This window comes from Neomonachus schauinslandi, chromosome 9 (genome assembly GCF_002201575.2).
Source record: "Neomonachus schauinslandi chromosome 9, ASM220157v2, whole genome shotgun sequence".
NCBI lineage: Eukaryota > Metazoa > Chordata > Mammalia > Carnivora > Phocidae > Neomonachus > Neomonachus schauinslandi.
The window spans coordinates 80,653,251-80,680,442 of NC_058411.1; the positions used below are offsets into that span (position 1 = coordinate 80,653,251).

General features: G+C 46.3%; 2 protein-coding genes across 2 annotated transcripts in view; one reads left to right on the forward strand and one right to left on the reverse strand.

Annotated features, from left to right (window-relative positions):
- The first annotated feature begins 3,095 nt into the window (after nucleotides 1-3,095).
- On the forward strand, nucleotides 3,096-18,682 carry THBS1 (thrombospondin 1). The gene is made up of 22 exons (XM_021695757.1): nucleotides 3,096-3,233; nucleotides 3,819-3,914; nucleotides 4,174-4,733; nucleotides 5,640-5,715; nucleotides 6,009-6,208; nucleotides 6,317-6,439; nucleotides 7,434-7,527; nucleotides 8,916-9,089; nucleotides 9,390-9,566; nucleotides 9,873-10,046; nucleotides 10,329-10,456; nucleotides 10,570-10,722; nucleotides 11,108-11,326; nucleotides 11,808-11,915; nucleotides 12,354-12,513; nucleotides 12,668-12,786; nucleotides 14,556-14,790; nucleotides 14,974-15,201; nucleotides 15,362-15,633; nucleotides 16,005-16,102; nucleotides 16,206-16,345; nucleotides 16,621-18,682. Exons 2-22 carry the CDS (start codon nucleotides 3,848-3,850, stop codon nucleotides 16,626-16,628), a joined length of 3,513 nt encoding a protein of 1,170 aa, XP_021551432.1. The 5' UTR covers nucleotides 3,096-3,233; nucleotides 3,819-3,847; the 3' UTR covers nucleotides 16,629-18,682.
- Nucleotides 18,683-23,695: 5,013 nt separating this feature from the next.
- The window catches only part of FSIP1 (fibrous sheath interacting protein 1), a 190,262-nt gene continuing 186,765 nt past the window's right edge, over nucleotides 23,696-27,192 (reverse strand). Inside the window, exon 11 of the mRNA XM_021695730.1 lies at nucleotides 23,696-23,742. Coding sequence (XP_021551405.1) covers nucleotides 23,696-23,742 — 47 coding nt within the window. The remainder of the gene's footprint in view (nucleotides 23,743-27,192) is intronic.

A 27,192-nucleotide genomic window follows, 5' to 3' on the forward strand; every position in this document is an offset into this window, starting at 1 on the left:
AGCTGATGCGCTATGGGGTAGAGATAAGCCATGCTTCAAAGAAAGAAGAGAGAGTACAACATAAAGCCACTGGAGAACATCTCATGAAGGTCGCGGATTGGTGTTCGACTGAAGGATAAGAAAAAATCTCCTGGTAACTTGCTACTGGCTTTGCCCATCAAGGTAGCTGAACTGAAACAACTTTGAGCTATGAGCTACCGAAAAATATTCAGAGGGAATGAATTTGTGATGTCTTCATTGTAGAGATGCTATGATTTTGGTCTATTCTGGAATTGCTGCTCACTTCGAAGAAATTTTCCACTGCGGAACATTTCTGATATTTTTTTTTTGTTAAATCCCTACACAAAATCACAGCCCACCTTGCTGTTCTTTGCTAAACAAAATTTTTTCTCAATTATCCCGCTCTCCTTAATCACATGTAATTTTTAAACTAGCTGTTACTGACAGTCCTTTCCTCCTATTTACTGGCAATGTTTTTAGGTCAATCCCACATCCAATTAGGGGAACTTGGAAAAAGGAAATCCTACAACAAAATGCCATATGCCTTACAGTTTAATTTTAAATACATAATACTCAAGGATAGCAACTTGGCAAAGAGAGAACTGGACCCTTTCCCTGGAAGACCCATCACTCGGGTCCATGTCAGATTACTGGCCTGAAATCCCAGCATTTGTAAATACAGACCCAAGAGGGACGATATCCCTCCATTTAAAGGTGGAGGTTTTCTTTCCCCTTTTTTCCATTGCTGCTTCTCTCAAAGCTTCCCCGAGGTATTTAGGTTTCCGGGGAATATTTTCAGCATACACTGACCAGGTGGAATGTGGGTAAGTTTCTAACGCTGCCCAAACACCCCCTCCACTGTGATCAGTCCTTTCCACCAGAAAAACTAGAGTGCTGTGACTTGGGTAAGGTCTTTGTGTTTGCGCTAAATAACTCCTATACCTCGGTCAGCTTTCTTTGACAAGATAGCTCTTCCCTGCCACCGTACAGATCACCTTCCTATCTGGAAAGCATGTCTGAGGATAAAATTCTTCTCCTTGTTTTGTTAAAAGAAGCCAAGTTCCAAGAAAATCCAGAGGGATTCCCACAGTCCCTTAGTCACGGAAGCAGCTAGCCTGAAGGGGCATTCAAGTGAGCTTCTCTTCTCGCCTATCTATCTCCCCAGGGGAGATGAGCTTTCTACAAAAGGAAAGCTGTATCCTTTTTGTGGGCCTCTTGTGGACCTTACGCCCCCAGCTGATCTGTCTAAAATTAGCAAGTGGGTGAATAAGCAGGGGGCCATCAGCTGGCCATCCCTCCAAAAACTGTGCCTAAGTGCTTGGTATGATGAAGAATTAATAGCAAGTGAAAAGAAAAAATTGCCTTTCAAGGAGCAAACAGGATGCTAAGGAGAAGGAAGGAGAGGGACATGTATGGCTGCTGACTCTGGAATCTTCGGATCTGTTTGGATGAGTCATTAACAATGACTTCTACAACAGGAATCTGATTTGACTAATTATCTGATAGAAACTTTTGTTTCTGTCTCTCAGCATGTGAAATCTATCTGGCTCTCAGGTTTAGTTATTACTTAAGCAACAAACCAACATGTGTCTTAGGAACATACTTGTCATCTTCCAGAAGTACTCGATGTATATTGAGTAACTAGAAAACATTCATGCTGTAATCCACACACACGTGCCCCTTGTCACACAACACTTCCACACAGGAAAAGTGAAACTGCCCTTTGATGAACGCAAACTCGTGGGTGTTTCCAGCAGTTAGGAGTCCTGCCAGGTGTGAGTCCTAAGAAGGAAGGTGAACCCGAGGGCTTTCCCCAGCCTGTGGCTGAGATCCTTATTTGGTAAAGTTACTACCTAGCGTCCTGAGTCTCAAGGCCAGCCTGATAGCGCAGGTCCACAGCAGGGAAAGTGTGGCTGCTGACATCCCAGCCCTAAGAGATGAATGGAATTCCAGGCAGCTGGAGTCACGCTGGCTTGAGACAGTGGTTTGGAGACCAGACTTCCAATGACAGAAGCATTAAGCAGCTGCGCTCATGGTAACTGGTGCACCCACAGAAATGTAACCCACACCTCTGTTTCAGGAGCTGAAAAATGAAAAGAACGTTGAGGGAGGAAAAAAGGAAATAAAATGATAGGTGGAGGGTAATTTATTACTTTATGGGTCTGTTCTGTAAATAGTTTGACCCCAGAGCCAGATGGTTCCGCAAATCCTCCAACCAGGAGTCACGTTAAGAAGCACGAGTGGGCAGAAAAACTGTTTTTCAAGACACAAGCTCAGTTTTGGTTTGAGGGAAGTAGATAGAGGAGTACGTTTCCTTAACATTCCTGGCTAGAAAGAAGCGGTCTTCGCGCGTCCCCTTCATCAGAATACATATACCGCCCCCAAGCGGCCATCCGTGGAAGCGCGGTAGCAGGGCGAGAGGCGACTTTCGCGGGGACTTGGGCGCCCGGCAGCTGCGGAAAGTGTGCCCCGACGGGCAGCGGGAACGCGGGCTCTGTTCACCGCCCGGCTGGCCGACGCGACCCCGCACTCAGCTCCCTTAGGGCTCGGGCGGACGGCGGGCGCGTGGTCCCACAACCCACCGCGGGGATGGAGGAGGGTCACCAAATACCCCAGCGGGAACTTCTTTAACGACTGGTTCTCTCTCGGCCCCATTTACCCCGTCGGGCTCATTCGGTTTTACAAACAGGCTCAGTCCCCAAGTGTCAGCCGTCGCCCAGGTATTCAAGGAGATGGGTTTGCTTGAAAGTCCCCCTAAGGGTCTGGGGGGGGGGGGCGTTGGAGGCTAAAGCCTCGTCGCCGCTCGGGTTGCTCACACTGACTCCCGGGGCTCAAAGCGCTGATCGCGGGTGCGCCAAGGCTGCGTGGGCGGGCACCTATTTTTCAGAGACTTTCCACCGCTCTTCGCCCGAACCACCCCCCCCCCCAACTCTCTAGCTGAAAAGTTATGCGCCAGGCAGCGGGGGGCGGAGAGAGGAACCCAGACTGCCCCCCCGCGTCCTGCCCGGCCGCCTCCCATTGGCCAGAGGAATCCCCAGGAATGTGAGCGCGCCTTTAAAAGCGCGCCGCTCCGCCGCCTCGCCAGCCACTGCCTCCGAGCCGGCCGCCGAGTCCCGGCTCCCGCGAGCCCTTCCCGCGCAGCCTTCGACTCCCGCCCCGCGCCTCTCCGGGACTCGGCGCCCGTCGCTGCGCCCTCGCCGCCACCCCGGGCCGCTGCACCCGAGTGCACACAGGTAAGGAGTCCCCGGGCGGCCGCCGAGGACCAGTGCTGCCCTGGTCAGCCACCTTGAGCTCCGAGGCTTCAGCCCCTCGGCGGACCCCGGATCTCCTACTCTTCGCCTTCCCCCGTGTCCCTGTCGTCAAAGGGCTCCAGAGCTCTTCTCTCCGGCCTTGGGGTTCATAAACCAACTCGTCAGGACTCCCCAGGATTTTCTTTTATTCTCCCAGCGCTCCCCACACCTTTCTATCAGTCTTCTAGAGGAGAGTCTCTACTTCCCCATGCCTCCCTGCGCCCCCAGACTGCATCTCCTGGTCCTGCTGTTTGCCCTCAGCTTCCCAAGGAAAAGTCCCCAGGTGGTTGGTCTTTGCCCCAGGGCCAACCCCCAACTTTAAAACTACAGTCTTCTCCCCTCGACTCTTTTTCTTCCTGATGCCCTGTCCAAAGTAAATACTGTCGTCCCCCCACCCCCGCCCCGTCCAGCAAATGTGGGGCCAGAGGGGGATGCCCCAGGGTCCTGGCCCCAAGCCCAGCCCCCAGGTTGTGCCCACCCTCCCTGCTTGGCTGCCTCTGACCTTGGGCTCTGTGTTTCCTGTTACAGGCTCCCTGCTGGGCACAAACAGCTCCACCATGGGGCTGGCCTGGGGACTCAGTGTCCTATTCCTGTTGCATGCATGTGGCTCCAGCCGCATTCCCGGTGAGTCTTTGTATACCTTTTGAGAGGGGAGGGAAGATGAGGAGGTCCGGGTTAGCCCGAGGGTGCCTTCCTCCCATTCTCTCCTCTGCCAGGTGTCTCTCCCCAGAGCCCTGACGGAACATCAGCAGGCAGGTTCCCTCTGACCCTGGTGTTCGTTCAGTTCTTGCCGTGGTTGCCCAGAGTTTTCGCCCTGTCCTTTAATTGCCATCCCTGGCCTCAGCCCAGAAAGCTCACTGTGTGTCTTGCTCCTATTGAACAGAGTCTGGGGGAGACAACGGCGTGTTCGACATCTTTGAACTCACCGGGGCTGCCCGTAAGGGCTCCGGGCGCCGCCTCGTGAAGGGTCCTGACCCTTCCAGCCCAGCTTTCCGCATTGAGGATGCCAACCTAATCCCCCCAGTGCCTGATGACAAGTTCCAAGACCTGGTGGATGCTGTGCGGGCAGAGAAAGGCTTCCTTCTCTTGGCCTCCTTGAGGCAGATGAAGAAGACCCGAGGCACGCTGCTGGCCATAGAACGGAAAGACCACTCAGGCCAGGTCTTCAGTGTGGTCTCCAATGGCAAAGCGGGCACCCTGGACCTGAGCCTGACCGTGCAGGGGATGCAACACGTGGTGTCGGTGGAAGAAGCGCTGCTGGCGACCGGCCAGTGGAAGAGCATCACCCTGTTTGTGCAGGAGGACCGGGCCCAGCTGTACATTGGTTGTGAGAAAATGGAGAACGCGGAGCTGGACGTCCCTGTCCAGAGCATCTTCACCAGGGACCTGGCCACCACGGCCAGGCTCCGCGTCGCGAAAGGAGGGGTCAATGACAACTTCCAGGTGAGGCGTCCTCGTTGTTGGTGGGGTTGACTGCTCAGCAACTGACCTGTCAGGAGGGCTAGAACAGGAGAGGCAGGGTTTCTGGTATGGGAGACCCTGCCCGTGGCCTAAAGCAGTGGTTCTCAGACGTCAGGGAGCATCAGACTCACCTGCAGGGCTTGTTAAAGCACACACCGCTGCACCCCATTCCCGGAGTTGCAGATTCGGTGTGTCTGGGATGGGGCCTGATGATTTGTATTTCTAACAAATTCCAGGTGAAGCTTCTGGTGCTGGTGTTCTGGGGACCGCACTTTGAAAACCACTAAAGGAAACAAGAAATGGTTTTCCTATAGCCACCTGTTCAAGCCTTAGAGACTCCTTATGCTCTTTTCAAGAAAATAACTTATTTCAAAGCATTCTACCAATTGTACTGTAGCTTGAAATGGATACTGCAAGCAGAATAAATACCACTTTGCTATTTGATTCCCCATGGGGATGGAGCTGGTCTCGGGAGCCAGTCTCCGAAGGTGAAAATAGTGATTATTTGCTGCTGCAGCTTCTTCCTCGCTTAAACATCTAGGTTTTTGCAGCTGTGCTTTGAAACTCCCACATCTAACTCTTTGACACTGGAGAGTATCATTTAAGCCTGTCCTTAGTATCCGATTCTATTTCCTGTGTACCCAAGTAGGCTGATAACGGATTTCTTTGTAAAGTACTGAAGACTTGGCAGGAGATCCAATTAAGATTGTGATTGTTTGGCATTTTACGTTGGTGTGTTATTTTGACATGGTAATCTCTAAAGGGAGCTCTTTCAAACTTTTAGAACGTCCATTGTGTCCTTTTCCTGGCATAAACCGTTTCCCCCACCCATTTCCCCCCAGCACCCCCACCACCACTCTACAAGTAATGTGTGTCCTCTGCCCCCAGGGGGTGCTGCAGAACGTGAGGTTTGTCTTCGGAACCACACCAGAAGCCATCCTCAGGAATAAAGGCTGTTCCAGCGGTGAGTACCCTTCTATTCTGGGGGGCATATGAGGACATTCAGGGGATTCCACCCAAAACAAGCTGACAAACTTAGGGAACCGCGGTTGTGCATAAATTACCCAGGGTAACTTAGTTAAGAGGTGTATAAAAGTGATCTCAAAGGGTGATCCACCTATGTGCCTCCCCTCCCCTGTGTCCTTCACCCCAGGTATAATGTCTTTCCAACTAGGAGCTCCAGGGGCTGGCCAGTGAAAACAGCTGTGTTAAGACCTTCCATTACTTTTCTCATGGCATTCCTTTCTTTCTTGGCAGCCACCAATGTCCTTCTCACCCTCGACAACAATGTGGTAAACGGCTCCAGCCCTGCCATCCGCACTAACTACATTGGCCACAAGACGAAGGACCTGCAGGCCATCTGCGGCATCTCCTGTGATGAGCTGTCCAGCATGGTCCTGGAGTTGAGGGGCCTGCGCACCATCGTGACCACGCTCCAGGACAGCATCCGCAAAGTGGTCAGTGGCCTCCACTCCCAGCCCTTTAGCATGAGCACCTGAAGGTGTATCACACATGACCCCCAATGAAAATGAAGATGACACTAATGACCTTTCTCCCCCTTCTAGACTGAAGAGAACAAAGAGTTGGCCATTGAGCTGAGGAGGCCTCCCCTCTGCTACCACAATGGAGTTCAGTACAGGAATAACGAGGAGTGGACCGTTGATAGCTGCACAGAGTGTCGCTGTCAGGTGAGGGATCATTCCAGAATGAAATAGGAAGTGATTATGTGTCTGAAGCCAGTCTGTAGGGAAATACCAGATGGCCACACAAGCTCTTTCTATGCTCCATAGCCTGATAACCAAAGTGGTTGCTTTTGGGGTTCTTTGTTTGTTTGTTTCAAGATGCAATTGTGACCTCCCATAAAATCTTGAAACTCTCAAAGTTTTTCAAAGTCTTCATTATTCCTCAGGCTAAGTATCTAAAAGAACAAATCTGCTAAGACATTTGAGTAATTTACCTGCTTTCGTTCAAAGGCTAGGTGTTGAATGTCTGGTAAATAAAACCTGGTCGGAACATTCCTTTTATTTCCCCAACCCTGACTTGCATTCAACAATGACCTCGAGATTCCCTTAATACAGTGCTGATTGTTCAAATCACTTAGCCCGGACACTGAGGACGTAACTGTCCACTTAGCTCAGAGGGTACCACCTGCAGTGTGTGTATCACTGGCTCTCCCCAAAGCCAGTACCAGGCGCCTCGGTTTGCCTGATGCACTGAGCAGAGTCCGCTTAAATACAAATCCTGGATTGCTAGATTTGGGAGCCACCTTGATGTCTGTTCGTCTCCAACATAATATAAAACCAGAACTATACATGAAGGGGGAAAATGCTCACTGATCTTGTCTCTATAAAAAGGAAAATTTTAAAATTTAAAAGTCCTGACTGCGTTTGGAGTTCATTTTCAGACACCGATTAAAAGACTTGACTCAAGATGTTTGGTGGTTCCCCTTGGATAAATTCTACATGCTGTCACTTCCACCACTCAGTAGCAATTAAGAACTCTCTAAGGCATTAAAACTGTCTCCACAATATGGTGGCTGCAAATCAGACAGATCTATTAAACTCCTTCCACTGGAGTGTTTACAGCTCTGACCATGTTTCGTCTTGTAATTTGAAATGTTACAGTATATAAACTTCTGCTTACAATATGCTTAGTAACCCATGTCTCCCTCTTGCCCTGCAGAACTCCGTTACCATCTGCAAGAAAGTGTCCTGCCCCATCATGCCCTGCTCCAATGCCACTGTCCCTGACGGAGAATGCTGCCCACGGTGTTGGCGTAAGTTCGTAAAACCACATAACCGTTCTTGAGTGACGAGGTCCATTTTCCATACACACAGGACAGCTGAAAGGGGACACTGGAACCCCACCCCCATTTCCATTGTGTGTTTAAACTCAGTTTCCTGCTGCGGCATCTGGTTAACGGACGGCTTGGCTGCTCTCTAGGCAATAATGATCTTGGCACAGCTTACTGATTTTGACTTGATGCTCGGAGGAAAGGAGAGACGAATGTGTAGCAGCAATAGCTCTAAATGGACTGCTTAGATTTTGACACTATGGCCTAGAGGGAAGAAAAATCTGCTCACCAGATAAATTGACGGTCTGTAGTGCTCGCACTGAACTTAGTTGGGCCTGAAGGTTACATCCATTTTATCTGCAGGAGTAGGAAGCCTAAGACTAAGAGCAGTTTCCGTTTCGGCAGAAATAAGGCCCTGTATTGTTCCATGGCACCCTATCCCCTGGTTGGTGTTGCCAGTATAAATTATTCACTTTGCTGAGACAATATTGAATGTAGTACGTACAAGTCATCAAATGATTCAGCACACTTAAGACCTGAAGCAGGAAAGTAGCACTCCCCCTACACCTCACACACCCCTACACAACTGGTAGACACAGCCGGTCACAGCTCAGAGTAAGTAGTCTTGTCCAGGGACCGTGCTAGCGTGGTTGGCACTGTGATGATTGTGCGCATATCCGCTGCTGCTCAGCTTTCACTTCAGGTGTGGGCGGAAGGGAACAGAGCGAGCTGGGGACCAGCGGAGTCCTGACCTTGAATCAGGGATCGCTAGGAAAACTTCCAACTGCCGGCAAGAGAAACAAGTTCTCGGTCTTGTGTCTGATACAGCTACATGTGATTGCAGTCCTGGGGCCCGGGCAGACGGTAAACAAGCCCATTCTCTTGTGAAAATATGTCCGGAGCAGGCCCCACATGCTAGGGTAAGAGGAGCTGCACACTGATGAGCCTCATGACCGAGTTGGAGGCAGAGCCAGCGGTAGCGAAGCTGCCTTCAACTCATCTGCCAAACACATGGTCTGTGGCTCCCCTGACAGTCCGGAGTGACTCCCATGAGCAGCCTCCACATCTAGTGCTCTGGGAAGCCTGAGACTAGAAATGCGTATCCAGATATCTAAAGTCAGGAAAGGGAAACTTGCTTAAAATGCTGAGACAGGAGGCCCCAAACATGCGGGGAGAAGGCGGGGCTGTGCTGAGCCTTCCGTTCCCCTGCTGCTGTACATGCAAGGACTTGGGATAGACCCTTCGGCTACTGGCCTAAGACCTACGTGGCTTTTTGCCCTCTGGCAAAGGAAGAAGGTCCTAAAGAGCACGAGCTACAGAATAGCTTGTCTTCGCTGATCACACACTAAATGAACCCACTTCCCCTGCAGCCAGCGACTCTGCGGATGACGGCTGGTCCCCATGGTCCGAGTGGACCTCCTGCTCTGCAACCTGTGGCAATGGAATCCAGCAGCGCGGTCGCTCCTGTGACAGTCTCAACAACCGATGCGAGGGCTCCTCCGTCCAGACGCGGACCTGCCATATTCAGGAGTGCGATAAGAGATGTGAGCATCTTGGCCGCTTAGCAGTGCAGAGCACAGACTTGGCCTTGTCCTCAGCCAGACAGCATAGAGATTAAGGGTACAGGTTCTCAACTGTCTGCATCTGAACCCCAGTTCTGCTCACCTCTGCACCCTTGAGCACAACTTCCCTCCCTGAGGCCCTTTCCTCACCTGCCAATTGGGGGGAATAATAGCTTGTGATAGGGTTCTCTTGAGGATTTCATTTAGGTAATGCATTCAAAGCGGTTAGCAGAGAGCTCGACACCTGGTGAGCACCCTATAACTGTCAGCTTTGTATTTTAGTTAAGCAGGATGGCGGCTGGAGCCACTGGTCCCCATGGTCCTCTTGTTCCGTGACCTGTGGCGATGGTGTGATCACAAGAATTCGACTCTGCAATTCTCCGAGCCCCCAGATGAACGGGAAGCCATGTGAAGGCGAAGCCCGGGAGACCAAAGCCTGCCAGAAAGACGCGTGCCCCAGTAAGTGAGAGCGGGCCACACAGCTGAGGGCTCAACAGCTCCACGCGGCTATAGGTGTCTGTGGCCTCTAGTTCGGTGGGTCGTGGGGAGGAGGGGGAGGTTACTTCCTAGGGAACAAGTAGAAGCAAAGTCCTGCATGCTCAGCAGCTTCTTTTAATAAAAAACGTAAAGAAAACCATTTCAAATTCTCTTCCCAAACGTTCTTTCCATGTGTCAGACGAGTGGAGAACAAGTTAGAGTCTTCTGGGACAGGTGAGGTGTTTGAAAATTGGCCTTAACTTGGGCCTGTGCTTCACTTCTTTGCAGTCAATGGAGGCTGGGGTCCCTGGTCACTGTGGGACCTCTGTTCTGTCACCTGTGGAGGAGGGGTGCAGAAACGTAGCCGGCTCTGCAACAACCCCACACCCCAGTTTGGAGGCAAGGACTGTGTCGGTGACGCGACAGAAAACCAGATCTGCAACAAGCAGGACTGCCCAATTGGTGAGTCTTGCAGCCCAGGATAAGAGCACCCTTGGGAGTTCGGGTTTCTTTGTTGTGGTTTCACTGAAAGCCATGGTCAGCATTCGGTGCGGGGGGGATGGGGAGTTCTAGCTCTGAATGGTCCTGTGTGTTCGGACTATAGTATCCGTCTGGCATTTCCGAGTAATCCCAACACGTGAACGGTTACATAGAGCCCACGATGTTGAATGCTTCATTGTCTTGTGACGAGCGGGCCGACAGGAGCCGCTCAGACCAACTGTGTGCCTGTCTCCCTGATCTCAGACGGATGCCTGTCCAATCCCTGCTTTGCTGGGGTCAAGTGCACGAGTTACCCAGACGGCAGCTGGAAGTGCGGTGCCTGCCCCCCAGGCTACAGCGGAAATGGCGTCCAGTGCCAAGACGTGGATGAGGTGAGGACATACTGGCGGCGTTACCAGGCGTCGGGGAAGCAGCTGACCTGGTCCCAGCCCCTTCCCGCGGTGGCGCCACCCACACAGGAGGCACACTGTTGTTTCTCCCACAGTGCAGAGAAGTACCCGACGCTTGCTTCCACCACAGCGGCGAGCACCGGTGTGAGAACACGGACCCCGGCTACAACTGCCTGCCCTGCCCGCCGCGCTTCACGGGCCCGCAGCCCTTCGGCCGGGGTGTGGACTACGCCACCGCCCACAAGCAGGTAGACGGGACTAGACCCCCCGACGGGAGTGGAGCGGGGGTCGAGCGGGGGCCGTGGCCGAAACAGCCAGCCAAGGGAGGCCTGTCCTGTCACAGCCTTCCCAAAAGACGGGCAGGGGGCCGAGCGTATGGCCTAGGGCTTAGAAACGGGCCAAGACAGTCCATTGAAAACCCAGCAGGGGGAGAAATAGCCCATCACACTAGAAGATGCTGCTCTGGGGACTCAGGGGCGAGCTGATGGGCTTGTACATCCACCGGGGGGAGAAGCGGGAGGGACAGAGGTACCCCGCGCTCCTCCTCACGGAGCCTCCGTGTCCGTGGAGAGGCGAGGGATGCAGGGACTCTCTCGGAGACTCTGCATTCACTTCGGGACGCTGTGCCCGCAGGTGTGCAAGCCGCGCAACCCCTGCACGGACGGGACGCACGACTGCAACAAGAATGCCAAGTGCAGCTACCTGGGCCACTACAGCGACCCCATGTACCGCTGCGAGTGCCAGCCCGGCTACGCGGGCAATGGCATCATCTGCGGGGAGGACACGGACCTGGACGGATGGCCCAACGAGGACCTGGTGTGCGTGGCCAATGCCACCTACCACTGCAAGAAGGTAGAGCCCGCTTCCCTCGCGTGCCTCCCAAAAGAAGGCGTGTCGCCCTGACCCAGGGAAGGGGCTGAGCCATTTTTAATGCTTTAAGTTTGAAAGTGAAAGATGAAATCACACAAAGGCCAAATGGCATGAAGTCTTCACATTTAATCCCCTGGTGCCAAGAACGTGAAGAGAGCGGGCCCTGTTGGCCAGTGCACTCCAGAGCGGGTTCCTTCCTCCCGAAAAGTGTTCACGACTCTCCCAAATACCATCAGGGCAGGACCAGTGCTCCCAGCATATATAAAGCACAGGGTATTTATTATACAGACGACATATCCCCCAAGAAAATGCTTAGTTTCGTGTCCTCCCATGAGAAACCGTAAGATGCCATTGGGGAGCACAGCAGTTCTGGTCCGTGTGGAGTATCTGGGGGCCGTGCCCCGGGCTCGGGCTGAGCGAGGGGCATGCGGACCGGGCTTTCATGTGCATCCTCTCTTTCCAGGATAACTGCCCCAACCTGCCCAACTCCGGGCAGGAGGACTATGACAAGGATGGGATCGGCGACGCCTGTGATGACGATGATGACAATGATAAAATCCCAGACGACAGGGTAAGGGTGTGGCCCATGCCTCCTTCGTTCCCCTTCTTCGTGCGAGACTCTGACGCAGAGTTACTCGGGGCCGGTTGGAACACCTAGATGTTGCCAAGAGAAGGTTTAAAGTGAGGGTTTTGGGTTTTCCTCACAACCTCCCCCACCCCAGGTATGAGCAAGAAATGACAACGTATGAACAAACGACACTCAGCTCCCCAGATTTGTTTCACATGCTTCCCTAAATTGCAGTAAAATTTATATCGGGCACACTGAGAACTGGGGCGGTGTCCTTCTATTTACATTTCACCAACTTGTAACCCACAGGAATCCATTTTTCATTCGGTAGGCCCTGGCTTTCAATTTCTACAGTGAGGATTAAGTAGAAGATGTTACAGATGGTTGCAGGCTTGAGCTGGTTGCACGGACAGTGTTGTAAAATGCGCCATTCTTTTGCAGGACAACTGCCCCTTCCATTACAACCCAGCCCAGTATGACTATGACCGAGATGACGTGGGAGACCGCTGTGACAACTGCCCCTACAACCACAACCCAGATCAGGCTGACACGGACAACAATGGGGAAGGAGACGCCTGCGCCGCAGACATCGATGGGGACGGTGAGGCCCTCCCTGACGGCAGCAGGCCTGGGGGCGGTGGGGACCATACTCAGCTCTCACCTGAGTTCTCTCCAGCCCTGGCTTTGGGGGTACAGTTTGTTGAAACCCCAGAGGCTGGAGATTCCAGCCCTGACTGGTCACCTGTTCTCTGTAGGTATCCTCAATGAACGAGACAACTGTCAGTATGTCTACAACGTGGACCAGAGGGACACGGATATGGACGGGGTTGGAGATCAGTGTGACAACTGCCCTCTGGAACACAATCCAGATCAGGTAGGTGGACTCCATTGAGAATCTTCCAGTAGAGTACTGGAATAGCTTTTGCTAGGCCCTTAAAAAAAAAAAAAAAAAAAGGAGTTAAAGAGAGTTCAAACGCTTTCATGACCATGGCTCTCAGAGGTCTCAAAGCCAATTGCAATATTTTCATGAGAATGAAATCTTTCATGAGACCTCCTTGCATGAGAGCATCCCAAAAATCCTTAGTGTGACAATCTTTTAACTTCACTCGTCTATCAGGTCTCACCTACCCTGCGTGATCTACCAAATTATACAAAGCAGAAATCTGGTAACTCTAGTTATAGTAATCATTTCTGAGACTAAGATGGAAGGAAAATATTCTCAGGAAAATTAATAACTATCTTCATGGCTAACGATATAATCTGGCTGTAAGAAAACCTCAACCTAAAAATACTTCCAAAAGCTAGAGAAATTCCGGTTTGTCATTCTTCAAAATTATTTGGCATTGCAAACAGATCATTCTCTACCTGTGTGAGGGAGTGCTACATGTAGACATTAGCCAGAACAGGTTCCATGTCTGAAAGTATTTCTTTCCACGTGTAATTGGCCATCATATTTTAGCAATGTAAGTTAAGGCAGGTCTTTTTTTAAAATGCTTTGCTGTAGAAACCTGGAAACCAGCTTTTTAAAAATGGAAATTTTATAAGATCACAGAAATGATAAATCCAGCTTTTTCCTCCTAACACTTGTTCTTATGAGGTCCTGGAAGACAAAAGCAACAGGATAGAGAGCTGTGGGCTGTAACAGGAAAGTGGAAGGCTCTGGGATAGCTTTGCTGAGCAAATGGCATTGAGGGTCCTCTGTTTTGAGTTTGAGTCTTACCATAAACTTCATCAATATCATTTATCTCCCTGGAAGAGTTTGTTTTGTTCCTCAGATTATAATATAACTATTCAGGCATTATGTAAATCTTACTCCAAGAAAAATTTCAGTCTCTGTATAAATAATCTCTGAGCATCCCATGCACACTGAAGAATATGAAAGTACTGAGAAATAGTTTTGAAGAAACTCAGAAGTTTGACTTTACCTGAACCAACAAATAATCCTCATAGACTAGATGTATTAAAACCAAATACAAAAAAAATTTTAAAATCCTTAATCTCCACCATACACATGACCCAATATACACAAAAAACAGTGCCATATTTCCATGATTTAATGAGCTAGAGTAGAAGTGGACATGTCAACAGTTCTATAACTGAAACCTTCGATGGAAAATAAGACACAAAGAATTTCATTTGATGTTGAGAAATAAGCAGTTAACAGACTGAAATCTTAATGTTTTGATCCATTAAAGTGAGGTACATTAGTGATTGATTTTATTTAGAAAGTTTTATATTTAAAAACTCTAAATATGTTTTAAAATTCATATGAAAACAAGGATCAAGAAAATTTTTTAAGATTTTATTTATTTGAGCAAGGTGAGGGAGGGGCAGAAGGAAGAGGGAGAGGAAACCGGAAAGAATCCCACACAGCCTCTACGCTGAGTGTGGAGCCCAACACGGGGCTCAATCCCAGGACCCAGAGATCATGAGCTGAGCTGACATCAAGAGCCAGATGCTTAACCGACTGAGCCACTCAGGTGCCGCAAGGATCAAGAAAATTTTACTACTACTCTGTTTTGGCAATAGCTTATAGACCTGAAACCCCACTGGCCATATCAAACATGGGAGAGGCTTCCATTAAGTCCTCTTTCCCATTAATGACTTAAACTTCAATTTACCTTCCCTTTCTGTCTCTTTCAGCTCGACTCTGACTCAGACCGCATTGGAGATACCTGTGACAACAATCAGGATATTGATGAAGATGGCCACCAGAACAACCTGGACAACTGTCCCTATGTGCCCAACGCCAACCAGGCTGACCATGACAAAGATGGCAAGGGAGATGCCTGTGACCATGATGATGACAATGATGGCATTCCTGATGATAGGGACAACTGCAGACTCGTGCCCAATCCTGACCAGAAGGATTCTGATGGTGAGTCAGTGGAGCCCCTTTCTAAGAGACCAACACCACGGCTATCTGGATTGAGAAAATAAAAGCAAAACTAAATGCATTTGAGAGGATCAAGAGACAAGATGCCAACTTAGAATAGATAGTCAATTTCTGAGACCAGTCATGTTTCAGAATTTCACTGAACTCTTGCCTTTTTGACCTTAGGTGATGGTCGAGGTGATGCTTGCAAAGATGATTTTGACCATGACAATGTGCCAGACATCGATGACATCTGTCCTGAAAACATTGATATCAGCGAGACTGATTTCCGCCGATTCCAGATGATTCCTCTAGACCCCAAAGGGACATCCCAGAATGACCCTAACTGGGTTGTACGCCATCAGGGTAAAGAACTTGTCCAGACCGTCAACTGTGATCCTGGACTTGCTGTAGGTGAGTAGTGAGTTCTCAATACAAAAGGCTAGTGCTCACCTGGGAAAGAAGCAAATCTAAAACCTGGCGCTTATGTGTTTCCCTCAGGCTGTCTGGGAATGTAACAGAAAAGCTTCTGAAGGCTGCAGCTTTTAACCCGGGTCTGGCCTCCTTTTCCTAGGTTATGATGAGTTTAATGCCGTGGACTTCAGTGGCACCTTCTTCATCAACACTGAAAGAGATGACGACTATGCTGGATTTGTGTTCGGCTACCAGTCTAGCAGCCGCTTTTATGTCGTAATGTGGAAGCAAGTCACCCAGTCCTACTGGGACACCAACCCCACTAGGGCTCAGGGATACTCAGGCCTTTCTGTGAAAGTCGTGAACTCTACCACGGGGCCAGGAGAGCACCTGCGGAATGCCCTGTGGCACACGGGAAACACCCCAGGCCAGGTAAGAACAAGGCCCCGGAGAAGGGAGAGTGGATGGGTGCTTGACTAGCACTCAGGATGCTGTGCTTTGGCCGACACTCCCAATGCTGGGGGGCAAGGAGGGTCCTTAGATACCAAGTTCCCAGCACCATCAACTGCAGCATTACATTCTGCTTTGTAAAAACCTAATAGCGTCTGAGAAGGGAACTTGCTGTAACTAAGAGTTACCTTCAAATCCAAAGACCTTTTCAGCCTCTTCAAACAAGACTTCCCCTCTCTCTCTCTGCTTTATACGGACATTCAAGAGCATGCATCAAATGAAAGGCCTTGGAAAAACCCAACATTGCAGCCCTCTAATTTAGGTCCACTTGGTACCTTTTCCTTTTCCTTCAGGTGCGCACTCTGTGGCATGACCCTCGTCACATAGGCTGGAAAGATTTCACTGCCTACAGATGGCGTCTCAGCCACCGGCCCAAGACCGGCTTCATTAGGTAAAGATCGCGCTGATGACGTTTCACTTAGTCACACTGATGGGGAAGGAGAAGAAGACCAAAAAGTAGGAGTGTCACTCACGAGATGTTCTTTTTCCTGCAGAGTGGTGATGTATGAAGGGAAGAAAATCATGGCTGACTCAGGACCCATCTATGACAAAACCTATGCTGGTGGTAGGCTAGGGTTGTTTGTCTTCTCTCAAGAAATGGTGTTCTTCTCCGACCTGAAATACGAATGCAGAGGTAGGAGCAACATTACTGTGAATGCAGTTGACATCTCTAATTCAGACTAATATCAAGAGTGCCAATTATGGAAGCATCTGTTTAAAAGACAGTTTTAGAGAAGGGTTGTTGATACTTTGCTGTGGAAGACCACAATAAGAACAAGGCCTATGAACTGTAGCCAATCTTAAATTATGCTTTGGTTACTATAAAAGTAGAGCTCTACGAAGGCTAATTTATTAACTGATAAAGCTAGTGAATTAATGGGCTTGTACATTTATGTGTTTACTTAACAGATTCCTAATCATCAAACTGTTGATCAAAAGACTGATCCTAACCAATGCTGGTGTTGCACCTTCTGGAACCACGGGCTTAAGAAAACCCCCAGGATCCCTCCTCCCTGCCTTTTCTCTGCTTGCATATCATTGTGGACTCCTAGAATATGGGACTTGCCTTGAGAAAATGCCATTTTCCCCAATCAGACTCAGCATGCAGCCTCTGACTGCGAAGAGACTCGTCCAAGAACATCAACAATTTCGTTGGTTTGCTTTTTAAAAAAGCAAACGCATCCACGTGCTTCAGCTAGCAGGTGGCTGTCCACTCTGTTTCTGTCAGAGTAGAGTGCTATTAGGAAGCCATCTCGGAGCAGTGGACTCCAAAGCATTTCCAGGCACGTGAGAGAAGGGAGGACTCACTAGAATTGGCAAACCACCACCCTTGACAGACTCCCTCAGAACGAGGGGGAGCAGGGGCCAAAGCCCTAAGGGGAGGGCATGTCCCCAAGAGATGATTGTATGAAGACAAGATGGAGGAGCTGTTACATGTTCGGTACTAAATCATTTTCAGGGGATTGGAAGACTCTTGCTGGATTTCATGATGCTAACCAGTGTTAGCTGATTAACCCGCGTACATAGGCACTTAAATAGAAGCAGGGAAGGGAGGGAAAGACTGGCTTCTGGACTTCCTCACGGATCCCCCATCCCTTAGCTATCACCCAGAGTGACCACAATAGGGAGTGAGAATTAAGCCGGTGGAAGGCTGTGCTGGCTGCCCCTGCCTGCTTACCATGAAATTGTTGGTTTTATTCCACACGTAGCTTGTGCAGATGCAGCAGGAAAATCCGAAAACCTACCATCTCAGTGAGCACCAGGCTGCCTCCAAAGCAATGTGCAGCCGTGTTCATATTTTTATGGTTAGAAAGGCACAAAATTATCAACTAAAACATTCCTTGTCTCTTTTTCCTGAATATCATGGAGTTTTATTTTTATTTTTTACAAACATTTACAATATAAAATATTTATTTTTTACTTACTCTGGAAGATATGTCTGAAAGACTATTCATGGAACAGGAAGAAGCGTAAGGACTATCCATATCAGCTTTGTTAGGAGTCTTCATGACTGTAAGATTGTAAATACAGATTATTTATTAACTCTGTTCTACCTGGAATCTAGGTTTCATATGGAAAGTGTCTGACAGCAGGTAGTGGAGATTTATCAACAAATCTCTCAAGAACGGCACGAGGAACATCAGAGTGAGCTGCTCTTCACTTTGTGCTCAGAGTGAATGACTTGGGATCTTTTTTTGTCTTTTCAAGTGTAATTAGTTGTCCATTTGCTAGTGTCTTTAAGTTTCAAAGCAAGCCATGAGGCCTTTCAAACTGTCGTGCCCCATCCCTTGTGCCTATTTCCAGGGAGAAGAAAATCATCTACACTTTTTTGTTTTTCCAAAAGAGAGAAAAAAATAACAAAGGTGAAACTTATATACAAATATTACCTCATTTGTTGTGTGACTGAGTAAAGAATTTTTGGATCAAGCAGAAAGAGTTTAAGTGTCTTACAAACTTAAAGCTACTGTAGTACCTTTAAAAAAAAAAAAAAAAAAGGCAATGTTGTACATAGTATAAAAATTCTTTGCAGAAAAATATTCCCAATAAGGAAATAGCATGGAAATGTTAAATACATTTTCTGAAAGTTATGTTTTTTCTATCTTATATACCATTGCTTTATTTTTATAAATTATTTTCTCATTGCCCTTGGAATAGATCTCAGATTGTGTAGATATGCTATTTAAATAATTTATCAGGAAATACTGCCTGTAGAGTTAGTATTTCTATTTTTATAAAATGTTTGCACACTGAATTGAAGAATTATTGGGGTTTTTGTTTTGTTTTTGATTTGTTTTTTGCTTGTTACTCCCCCCCGCCCCAGTTTTTACTATTTGCCAATACCTTTTTCTAGGAATGTGCTTTTTTTGTACACATTTTTATCCATTTTACATTCTAAAGCAGTGTAAGTTGTATATTACTGTTTCTTATGTACAAGGAACAACAATAAATCATATGGAAATTTATATTTATACTTACTGAATCCCTGTTTATTACTGGCTTTGTTATGAGGCGTGGGTAAATTCCATTCCTAAACCAATATGGCAGACACAAAAACACATTACAGTAAATATTAGTAACATTCCCAGTTCCTATATAATTGAAGACTGATTTGCTTAGGAAACATATTCGCTGGATTTGTGAAATAAGAACAAAACAGGAGCCTACCATATCAAACACAGGAAAGACGGGGCACCTGGGTGGCTCAGTGAGGGAAGCATTCGACAATCTCAGCTCTGGTCTTGATCTCAGGGTCCTGGGTTCAAGCCCCATGTTGGGCTCCACACTTAAAAAAAATCTTGGAAAGAAAGGACTCTTAAGATGGGGGCCCCAACAGGATATAATTTTATATTTTACTAAGGTAATGAAATGTCATCTATTGAATCCTTCCCAAAGTACAGTTCTGTTTCTACAAAGAACTGTGAAAATGGGAAAAACACAAGTGAAGCGCACACCATTCTCACAACTCCATTTTTGGGCCAATGAATGACAGCACTGGGTGGACAACACAACTGTATGTTGTGGAGACGCATTAGAAGTGCTACTAAGGGAGGAGCCGTCCTTACAAGTTTGGGCCAAACTCTAGACGTCACCTTTTAGAGAACGAATTCACCTTTGGTCAAAAACAGGACTAAAAAAGAATTTAGAAGAAATGCTAAAAATACTATAAAGTATCAAATTAGTTTTTGAAGAGCAGGCCAAAGCATTACAATAAGCACACCTTGAGTTTCGGGTGAGCTAACAATGAATGTAGAATACTGACCGATTGATTGCCAGTTTTAATAAGAACAGGTAGAATCGGAAATCTTAGGAGTAGGCTAAAGGTCTGGCTTTGGGGTCCACTAAACTCTAGAAATGACTGGCTGACTGAGATAGACTTTTCTTGTTGACTTCTGTCTCTTCTCCATCAAAGGCAGCATAATCATCTTGAAGTATAAATTGCCAAATCATTTCATGGTGCCCAGATAAAGAATCAAGCATTAGAAGCTATCAGAAAGGGTTATAGGAAAAAAAAAAATGATTACAGAGTTTGGAAAACTGATTTGAAAGATAATTCTTTCAAATAGGACATCATTCCTTCTCAGAAGAGCACAAACATGGCAAGTCTTGGGAGAGAATTCTAATTCACTTTTAAGTAGCAAACCTACAGTCACTGAAAAGATCCTGATAGGATGGTGAAAAGAAAGGGCACCTGCACCCCAATGTTCATAGCAGCAATGTCCACAGTAGCCAAACTGTGGAAGGAGCCAAGATGTCCTTCAACAGATGAATGGATAAAGAAGATGTGGTTCATATATACAATGGAATATTACTCAGCCATCAGAAAGGATGAATACGTACCATTTGCATCAACATGGATGGAACTGGAGGGGATTACGCTAAGTGAAATAAGACAAGCAGAGAAAGACAATTATCATATGGTTTCACTCATATGTGGAACATAAGGAATAGTGCAGAGAACCAGAGGGGAAAGGAGGGAAAACGGGGAAGAAATCAGAGGAGACAAACCATGAGAGACTCTGGATTCCGGGAAACAAACTGAGGGTTACAGAAGGGAGGGGGTGGGGGGAAGGGGTAACCAGGTGCTGGGTACTAAGGAGGGCATGTGTTGTGATGAGCACTGGGTGTTATATGCAACTAATGAATCCTTGAACACTACATCAAAAACTAATGATGTACTATATGTTGGCTAATTGAACATAAAAAAAAAAATCCTGATAGGACAGAAAAAATGTATAGGAACAGGAGCTTTTTTCCCCAGGCATGTTCCATGTTTACTCTGAGACTCACTTTCAAATCAATAGGTTGTATTGAAACAAAGGGCTTGTTAAAAATTAAAATTACACCATCAGGGTGAGAGCTTCTTCCTGCTATGAGAATTTATTGTCATCCTGTATTTCAGAGAGAGTTGGATTGAAGGGCAATAAACTTCAGGTCCTTCAGGAATTTACAATAAAGGTGGTGCCAGGAGTTTTCTTGAGAAGTCATAAGCAGAAAAACCTCAAATTTTAAGATTCTAAAGATGCTCTTTCATACTTTTTCTTCTCTATCTTGTTCTGGGGCAAAGACTCAAGTCTAGAGGGAACCTTAAAATAAAAACACTGATTTTTAATAAGAACACGTCCTCTCCTTTCAGGGTAACATTTAAAAAAAAAAAAAAAAAACTCTGGGGCCTTCATGTTGAATTACATTATACCTCTGAATGTACCTGATCTCATCTGAATTATATATTCAGCTTACCAGTCCCTGTTAGAGGTCCTTTCAGTTGACGAGCTATGGAATGGTGTCCTCTCTTTCAATGGCAAAATCCATTACTTAAGATCATTCTGTCTTCCTTCCCTTCTCATAAACTCTTATAACATAAAGGCTCATTATACCCCAAATACTATTTGCAGAAACACATTATGAAGCCATAAGCTCTCAACCCCTCTACACACACACACACACACACACACACACACAAATACCAGAAGAACACAGGTTTAGAAAGCTGAGCTCCTCAAAAAGGGTGATGGGCCAAAATGGCTCCTATCTGTCACCACTCCAAATTCCCACCCATGTCACCTCTCCCAACTCAAACCTTACAACGCACATGACATTCCTAGGAGAGTCTAAAAGCATGACATTAACCTCTGATGGTACCCCACAACAAAACTCTTGACATCAAGATGAATTACACTGTCACACATTGAGCCACCCAGGCTCAATGACACAAACCACTGTTATTTTCATGTCAACTGAAAGAGGATGCTCAAAAAAGAAATTGCCTATCAACTCCTCTGAAAATAGTAGCTACAGAATTCATTTTTTAAAAGTCCAGGAAATGTGATGTAAGCGATCCTTAACATCATCCACTATCAGTAGATGAAAATAGCCAGCTCATTTCTAGTTCATCAGAAATAAACTGGACTTCTAATTCTAGTGCCAACTCATTGTAAAAAAGTGCTGACATAAAATCTTCTCATGAATCCAAGGACTGACTTGTAACTAGACAAAACTCCTCTCTTAAAATAGAACCACAGAACTTTTCTTAAGTAGCTGATCTTTATTTGCTGCATTCTCATTTCTTTTAGTGCACTCTACAGAAAAAAGTCTGAGTATCTTCCCTTTGCCCTCTCTATATGGTGTTTAGGACATGTTGATTAATACCCATGTATTTAAGAATATCATCCATCTATCACCAGTGTAACATAAGAACGACCAAAAAGAAGATTTAGAAGACCTCTTATAGGGTCCTTTTTTTTTTTTTTTTTAAAGATTTTATTTATTTATTTGAGACAGAATGAGAGAGAGAGAGAGCACATGAGAGGGGGGAGGGTCAGAGGGAGAAGCAGGCTCCCTGCCGAGCAGGGAGCCCGATGCGGGACTCGATCCCGGGACTCCAGGATCATGACCTGAGCCGAAGGCAGTCGCTTAACCAACTGAGCCACCCAGGCGCCCCTTATAGGGTCCTTTTATAATAGTTGTGTACTAAATTACTATCTAGAAAGTGGTTGTCTCTTTCTACAACATCTGTCAGTCTAACATGGGGGAGCACCAACACATTATTTAATATTTTAATCATTATTTATTATTAATCCCCTCCAGTCTTCAAGATATTTAAAATTAGAGGGTTTACCACAGTATTCTCATTGGGAAACAGTAGGAGATTAGTAACCGCAGTGAATATATGTCTGCTTCCTCCTAAGCACTCATTGCTATGGCTTACTTTTTTCTATTGTCCCTAGTTTCTACATGTTATTCCAGAGAGATTAACCCAACTCCCATCTAGGAAAAGTAAGCATGAATCCCTGACTACACCAATCATCACAGTCCATCCCTCGGCCACAGAATTCGCTTCAGAGATGAGAAGGTGATTAAGTTGGTACAATCAAAGCGAGGCATGGAACCTCTGCTCAAAATTCTGACATAAATACTCTCTCCAACAGGATGATATAGTTGCTGCATTCTGAAAGATGATAACTGATAATAAAAATCAAGTAATTCAGGGGCACCTGGGTGGCTCAGTCAGTTGAGCGTCTGCCTTTGGCTCGGGTCATGGTCCCAGGGTCCTGGGACCGAGTCCCGCGTCAGGCTCCCTGATCAGCAGGAAGCCTGCCTCTCCTTCTCCCTCTGCCTGCCTCTCTACCTGCCTCTCTGCCTCCTTGTGCTCTCTCCCTCTCTCTTTCTCGTTCTCTATCAAATAAATTTTTTAAAAATCAGGTAATTGCTTAAACTCCTGTTTAAGCCAAGTAGCACTGCCAATAAGAAAGCAAAGTCTAGGGGTGCCTGGGTGGCTCAGTCAGTTAAGTGGCTGCCTTCGGCTCCGGTCATGATCCCAGGGTTCTGGGATCAAGCCCTGCATGGGGCTCCCTGCTCAGCGGGAAGCCTGCTTCTCCCTCTCCTGCTGCCCCTGCTTGTGTTCCTGCTCTAACTCTCTCTGTCAAATAAATAAATAAAATCTTAAAAAAAAAAAAAAGAAAAGAAAAAAGAAAAGAAAGCAAAGTCTACACTAACATTGCTTTGTTGAGAAAATTCATTTTTTTCCTGTGGTGCGTTGTACTTGCCACCAGGCATTAGAGAGGAGGAAAGCTGGAAAAATCAGGGCCCAAGTAAGAATTCATAGTGATTAAATCTGGTCTGAATCCCAATGAAGTTGTAACACATAAAATCAAACATAAAGTCATCATAGCACTTCAACTAGTTTTAACATAGCACGCACATACATAAAATGTTGGTTTCTATAATGTATCCCTGATGTTACAAAATTGGCAATAAAATACAATTTTACCAGGAATTTCAATGGAAAAAAAAAACCACTGACCCATTGTATCCCAAGTCTCAAAAATATCAAAGAAATAGAATCCAGGTAGAGAAAATCCAAATATTAAAATCATTATTTGAGGAATGGTCCCTATAAATGCAGTCACTGAATATAAGAATTCAGAAAAAAATTATGTAATTGAATTTACCAACTTTCTTAAAAGCACACCCAGCAAGTCTTTGCTTAAGATTCTTTCCATTCTTCCGTCACATCTTCAGTCTCCTGTTCACCTGCACATTGAAAACAATAACCGAAATTGTTAGGCAATCAGAAATGTGTACATAGTTAAGAAAAATTATTCAACCTACAGAACAGTAAGTCATTTTACACATGAGACAATAGTCATTCTCATTTAATATTTGAACACTCACCACAAGCTGCATACAAAGTTTACAAGAAAAAAACAAAAGAGAAGGTGCTCGCCTTCATTTAGCTAACAGCCAAGAGGGAACTTTGTAGGTTTTAAGAACTAGAATGGTTATGGATTTGGAGATGGCATCAACTTTCGTTGTTGCTTGCTTTGCATTATTTCCAGGAAGCAGGGTAAAAACAAAAGTAAATAAAACGTTCAGGGTGGATAAGAACTGATTATCTGCCATTTCTTCATTGTGAGAGAAAAGAAATGAGACACTAACAGAAAGGACATGGAAATATTCTCCCAACCTTAGTGAGAAGGTTACCAGAAAAGGCAGAAGTGGTAAGAGAACCAACTAAAAGAAGACAATAAAATTGAATCCAGAAACCAGAAAAACTGAAGCCCTCATCCACCACAGGTGGGAATGTAAAATGGTGCAGCCACTTTGGAAACCAACCCAGCAAGTCCTCAAAAAGTTACCACAGACCCAATAATTCTAGTCCTACGTATATGCCAAAGGGAAATGAAAACATCCATCCACCCAAAAATCTGTAGGCCAGTTGTTTGGGGTTTTGTTTTTTTTTTTAAGATTTTATTCATTTGGGATGCCTGGGTGGCTCAGTCGGTTAAGTGTCTGCCTTCGGCTCAGGTCACAATCTCGGGGTCCTGGGATCGAGGCCCACATCCGGCTCCTTGCTCAGCAGGGAGCCTGCTTCTCCCTCTGCCTGCTGCTCCCACTGCTTGTGCACTTATGCTCTCTCTGGTAAATAAATAAAATCTTTTTAAAAAATTAAAAAAGATTTTATTCGTTTATTTAACAGAGAGCTCATGCTCTGGTAAATAAAATCTTTAAAAAAAATTAAAATTAAGAAAGATTTTATTCATTTATTTAACAGAGAGAGAGAGCACAAGCAGGGGGAGCATCATGCAGAGGGAGAAGCAGGCTCCCCACTGAGCAAGGAGCCAGATGTGGGCCTCGATCCCAGGACCCCGAGATTGTGACCTGAGCCGAAGGCAGACGCTTAACTGACTGAGCCACCCAGGCTCCCTGTAGGCCAATTTTCATACCAGAATTACATACAACAGCTAAAAAGTAGAAATAACCCAAATGTCCACCCACTGACGAAAGGATAAAGAAAACTTGGTATAGCCATACAAGAGATTATCATTCAACATAAAAAAGAACAGAGTACAGATACCTGCTACAACATGGATGAACCCTGAAAATATTTTGCTAAGTGTAAGAAGCCAGACACAAAAGGCCACATATTGTTATGGTTCCGTTTATATGAAATGTCCAAACTGGGAAAATTCATGGAGACAGAAAGCAGATTAGTGGTTGCCTAGGGCTGGGGGCGTTTGGGGGAAAACAGGGAGTGACTACTAATGGGTATGGCGTTTGTTTGGGGGGTGAGGAAAATGTTGTCAGATCGAGAGTGGTGATGGATGCATAATTCTGTGACTAGAAAAACCACTGAATTGTAAAGTACTGTTGAATGGTGGCCAAAAAATGTTATGTCCACATTCTAATCCCTCGAACCTGTGAAAGTTACCTTACTTGGGAAAAGGGTCTTTGCAGATCGAACTGTTAAGGATTTTTTTTTTTAAAGATTTTATTTATTCTTTTGAGAGAGAGAGAGAGACAGAGGCAGAGGAAGAGGGAGAAGCAGACTCCCCACTGAGCTGGGAGCCAGACATGGGACTTGATCCCAGGACCCTGGGATCATGACCTGAGCTGAAGGCAGACAGACACTTAACTATCTGAGCCACCCAGGTGCCCCATGAACTGTTATGGATCTTGAGATGATCCTGGATTAATCCAGGTGGGCCGTAGGTTCAGTAACAAACGTCCTTCCAAGAGAAAAGCAGAGGCAGATTGGAGACACGGAGAAAAAGGCCACGTGAAAACAGAAGCAGAGATTGGCAGGATGTGGCCACAAGGCAAGAGAGCCAAAGAATGTCAAAAGTCTGAGACACTGGAAGAAGCAAAGAGGCACTTTTCCCTAGAGCCTCCAGGCAGAGTATGGCCTTGCTGACTCTTCGATTTCAGACCTCAGGCCTCCAAATCTTTGAGATCGTAAAAAATTCTGTTGTGATCATCTGTTGTGGCAACCATAGGAAATGAATACGGGTATATAAAATCTATGTTGATAATGCTGTTATTTTTTTTTTAAAGATTTTATTTATTTATTTGAGAGAGACAGAATGAGAGAGAGCACATGAGAGGGGGGAGGGTCAGAGGGAGAAGCAGACTCCCCGCCGAGCAGGGAGCCCGATGCGGGACTCGATCCCGGGACTCCAGGATCATGACGTGAGCCGAAGGCTGTCACTTAACCAACTGAGCCACCCAGGCACCCAATGCTGTTATTTTTAAAAATCAACCTAATCATTAAGGACAAATGATTTGGAGTTTCAGAGAGTGAAGTGAGAAATGTACTGATAGTGTCCACACACGGACGAAAAATATTAAGCAGGGAGAAAGGTGGGATAGAGGAGAAGCAGACCTCAATATCCCACACATGAGATGAGGAATGATAAGAGTGGCCCAGGCCTTCCCAGGTACTATTTCTTCTATCTGGAGTGTTGTCCTTCTTGCCTACCCAGTAAATGACCCTCATCCTTGGAGGCTCAACTTGAATGTCACTTCCCCATCTCCCCAGTATTCATCATTCCCTCTGTAGTGTGGCTGCAGATTTTGTCCCCAAGCTCTTACTACTCTTGCCTCGCCCCTGCTGTGATTATATGCTTAAGTGCCTGCCTTCATCAACAGACGATGAAATAATTCAGAGTTGTGATTGTGTCCTATTCCTTATATCCTAGAACAACGTCCTTAATGAATGAATACTGATGTCCAGAGCCAACCCCTAGAAATAGATTTAATTCATCTGGGATGGAACCAAGGCATTAGTCTGTTTTAAATTTCATCAAGTGATTCTAATAAGTTGCCAATGTAAGAAGCATCGCCTAAGGGATGGACTTAAAATAGCTTAAAATGCCAGACAGATCTGAGGCAGATGCCAAGTAGAGAGATCTGAAAATCAAAAGTATCCAGAGCACAGATGATCCCGTACCGGCTATATGTGTCTCCAGATAAATTCTCAACCATGAAAGAGTTGGGAACTCAAGTTAGGGCATGCTTGTTCTTGGTGACTAAAGGGAAGGTTACCCAAAAGCAGGACAGGACAGATGTTTAGAGAGATAAGACAATCTGGAGAAGGTAGTACCTTCATTAAAATGAAATTTAAGAAGAAAAAGTAGGAATTGAGCCGATGGAAAAGAAGATATCTTCTGACATTATTTTCACCACCACCATATAGATAATCCT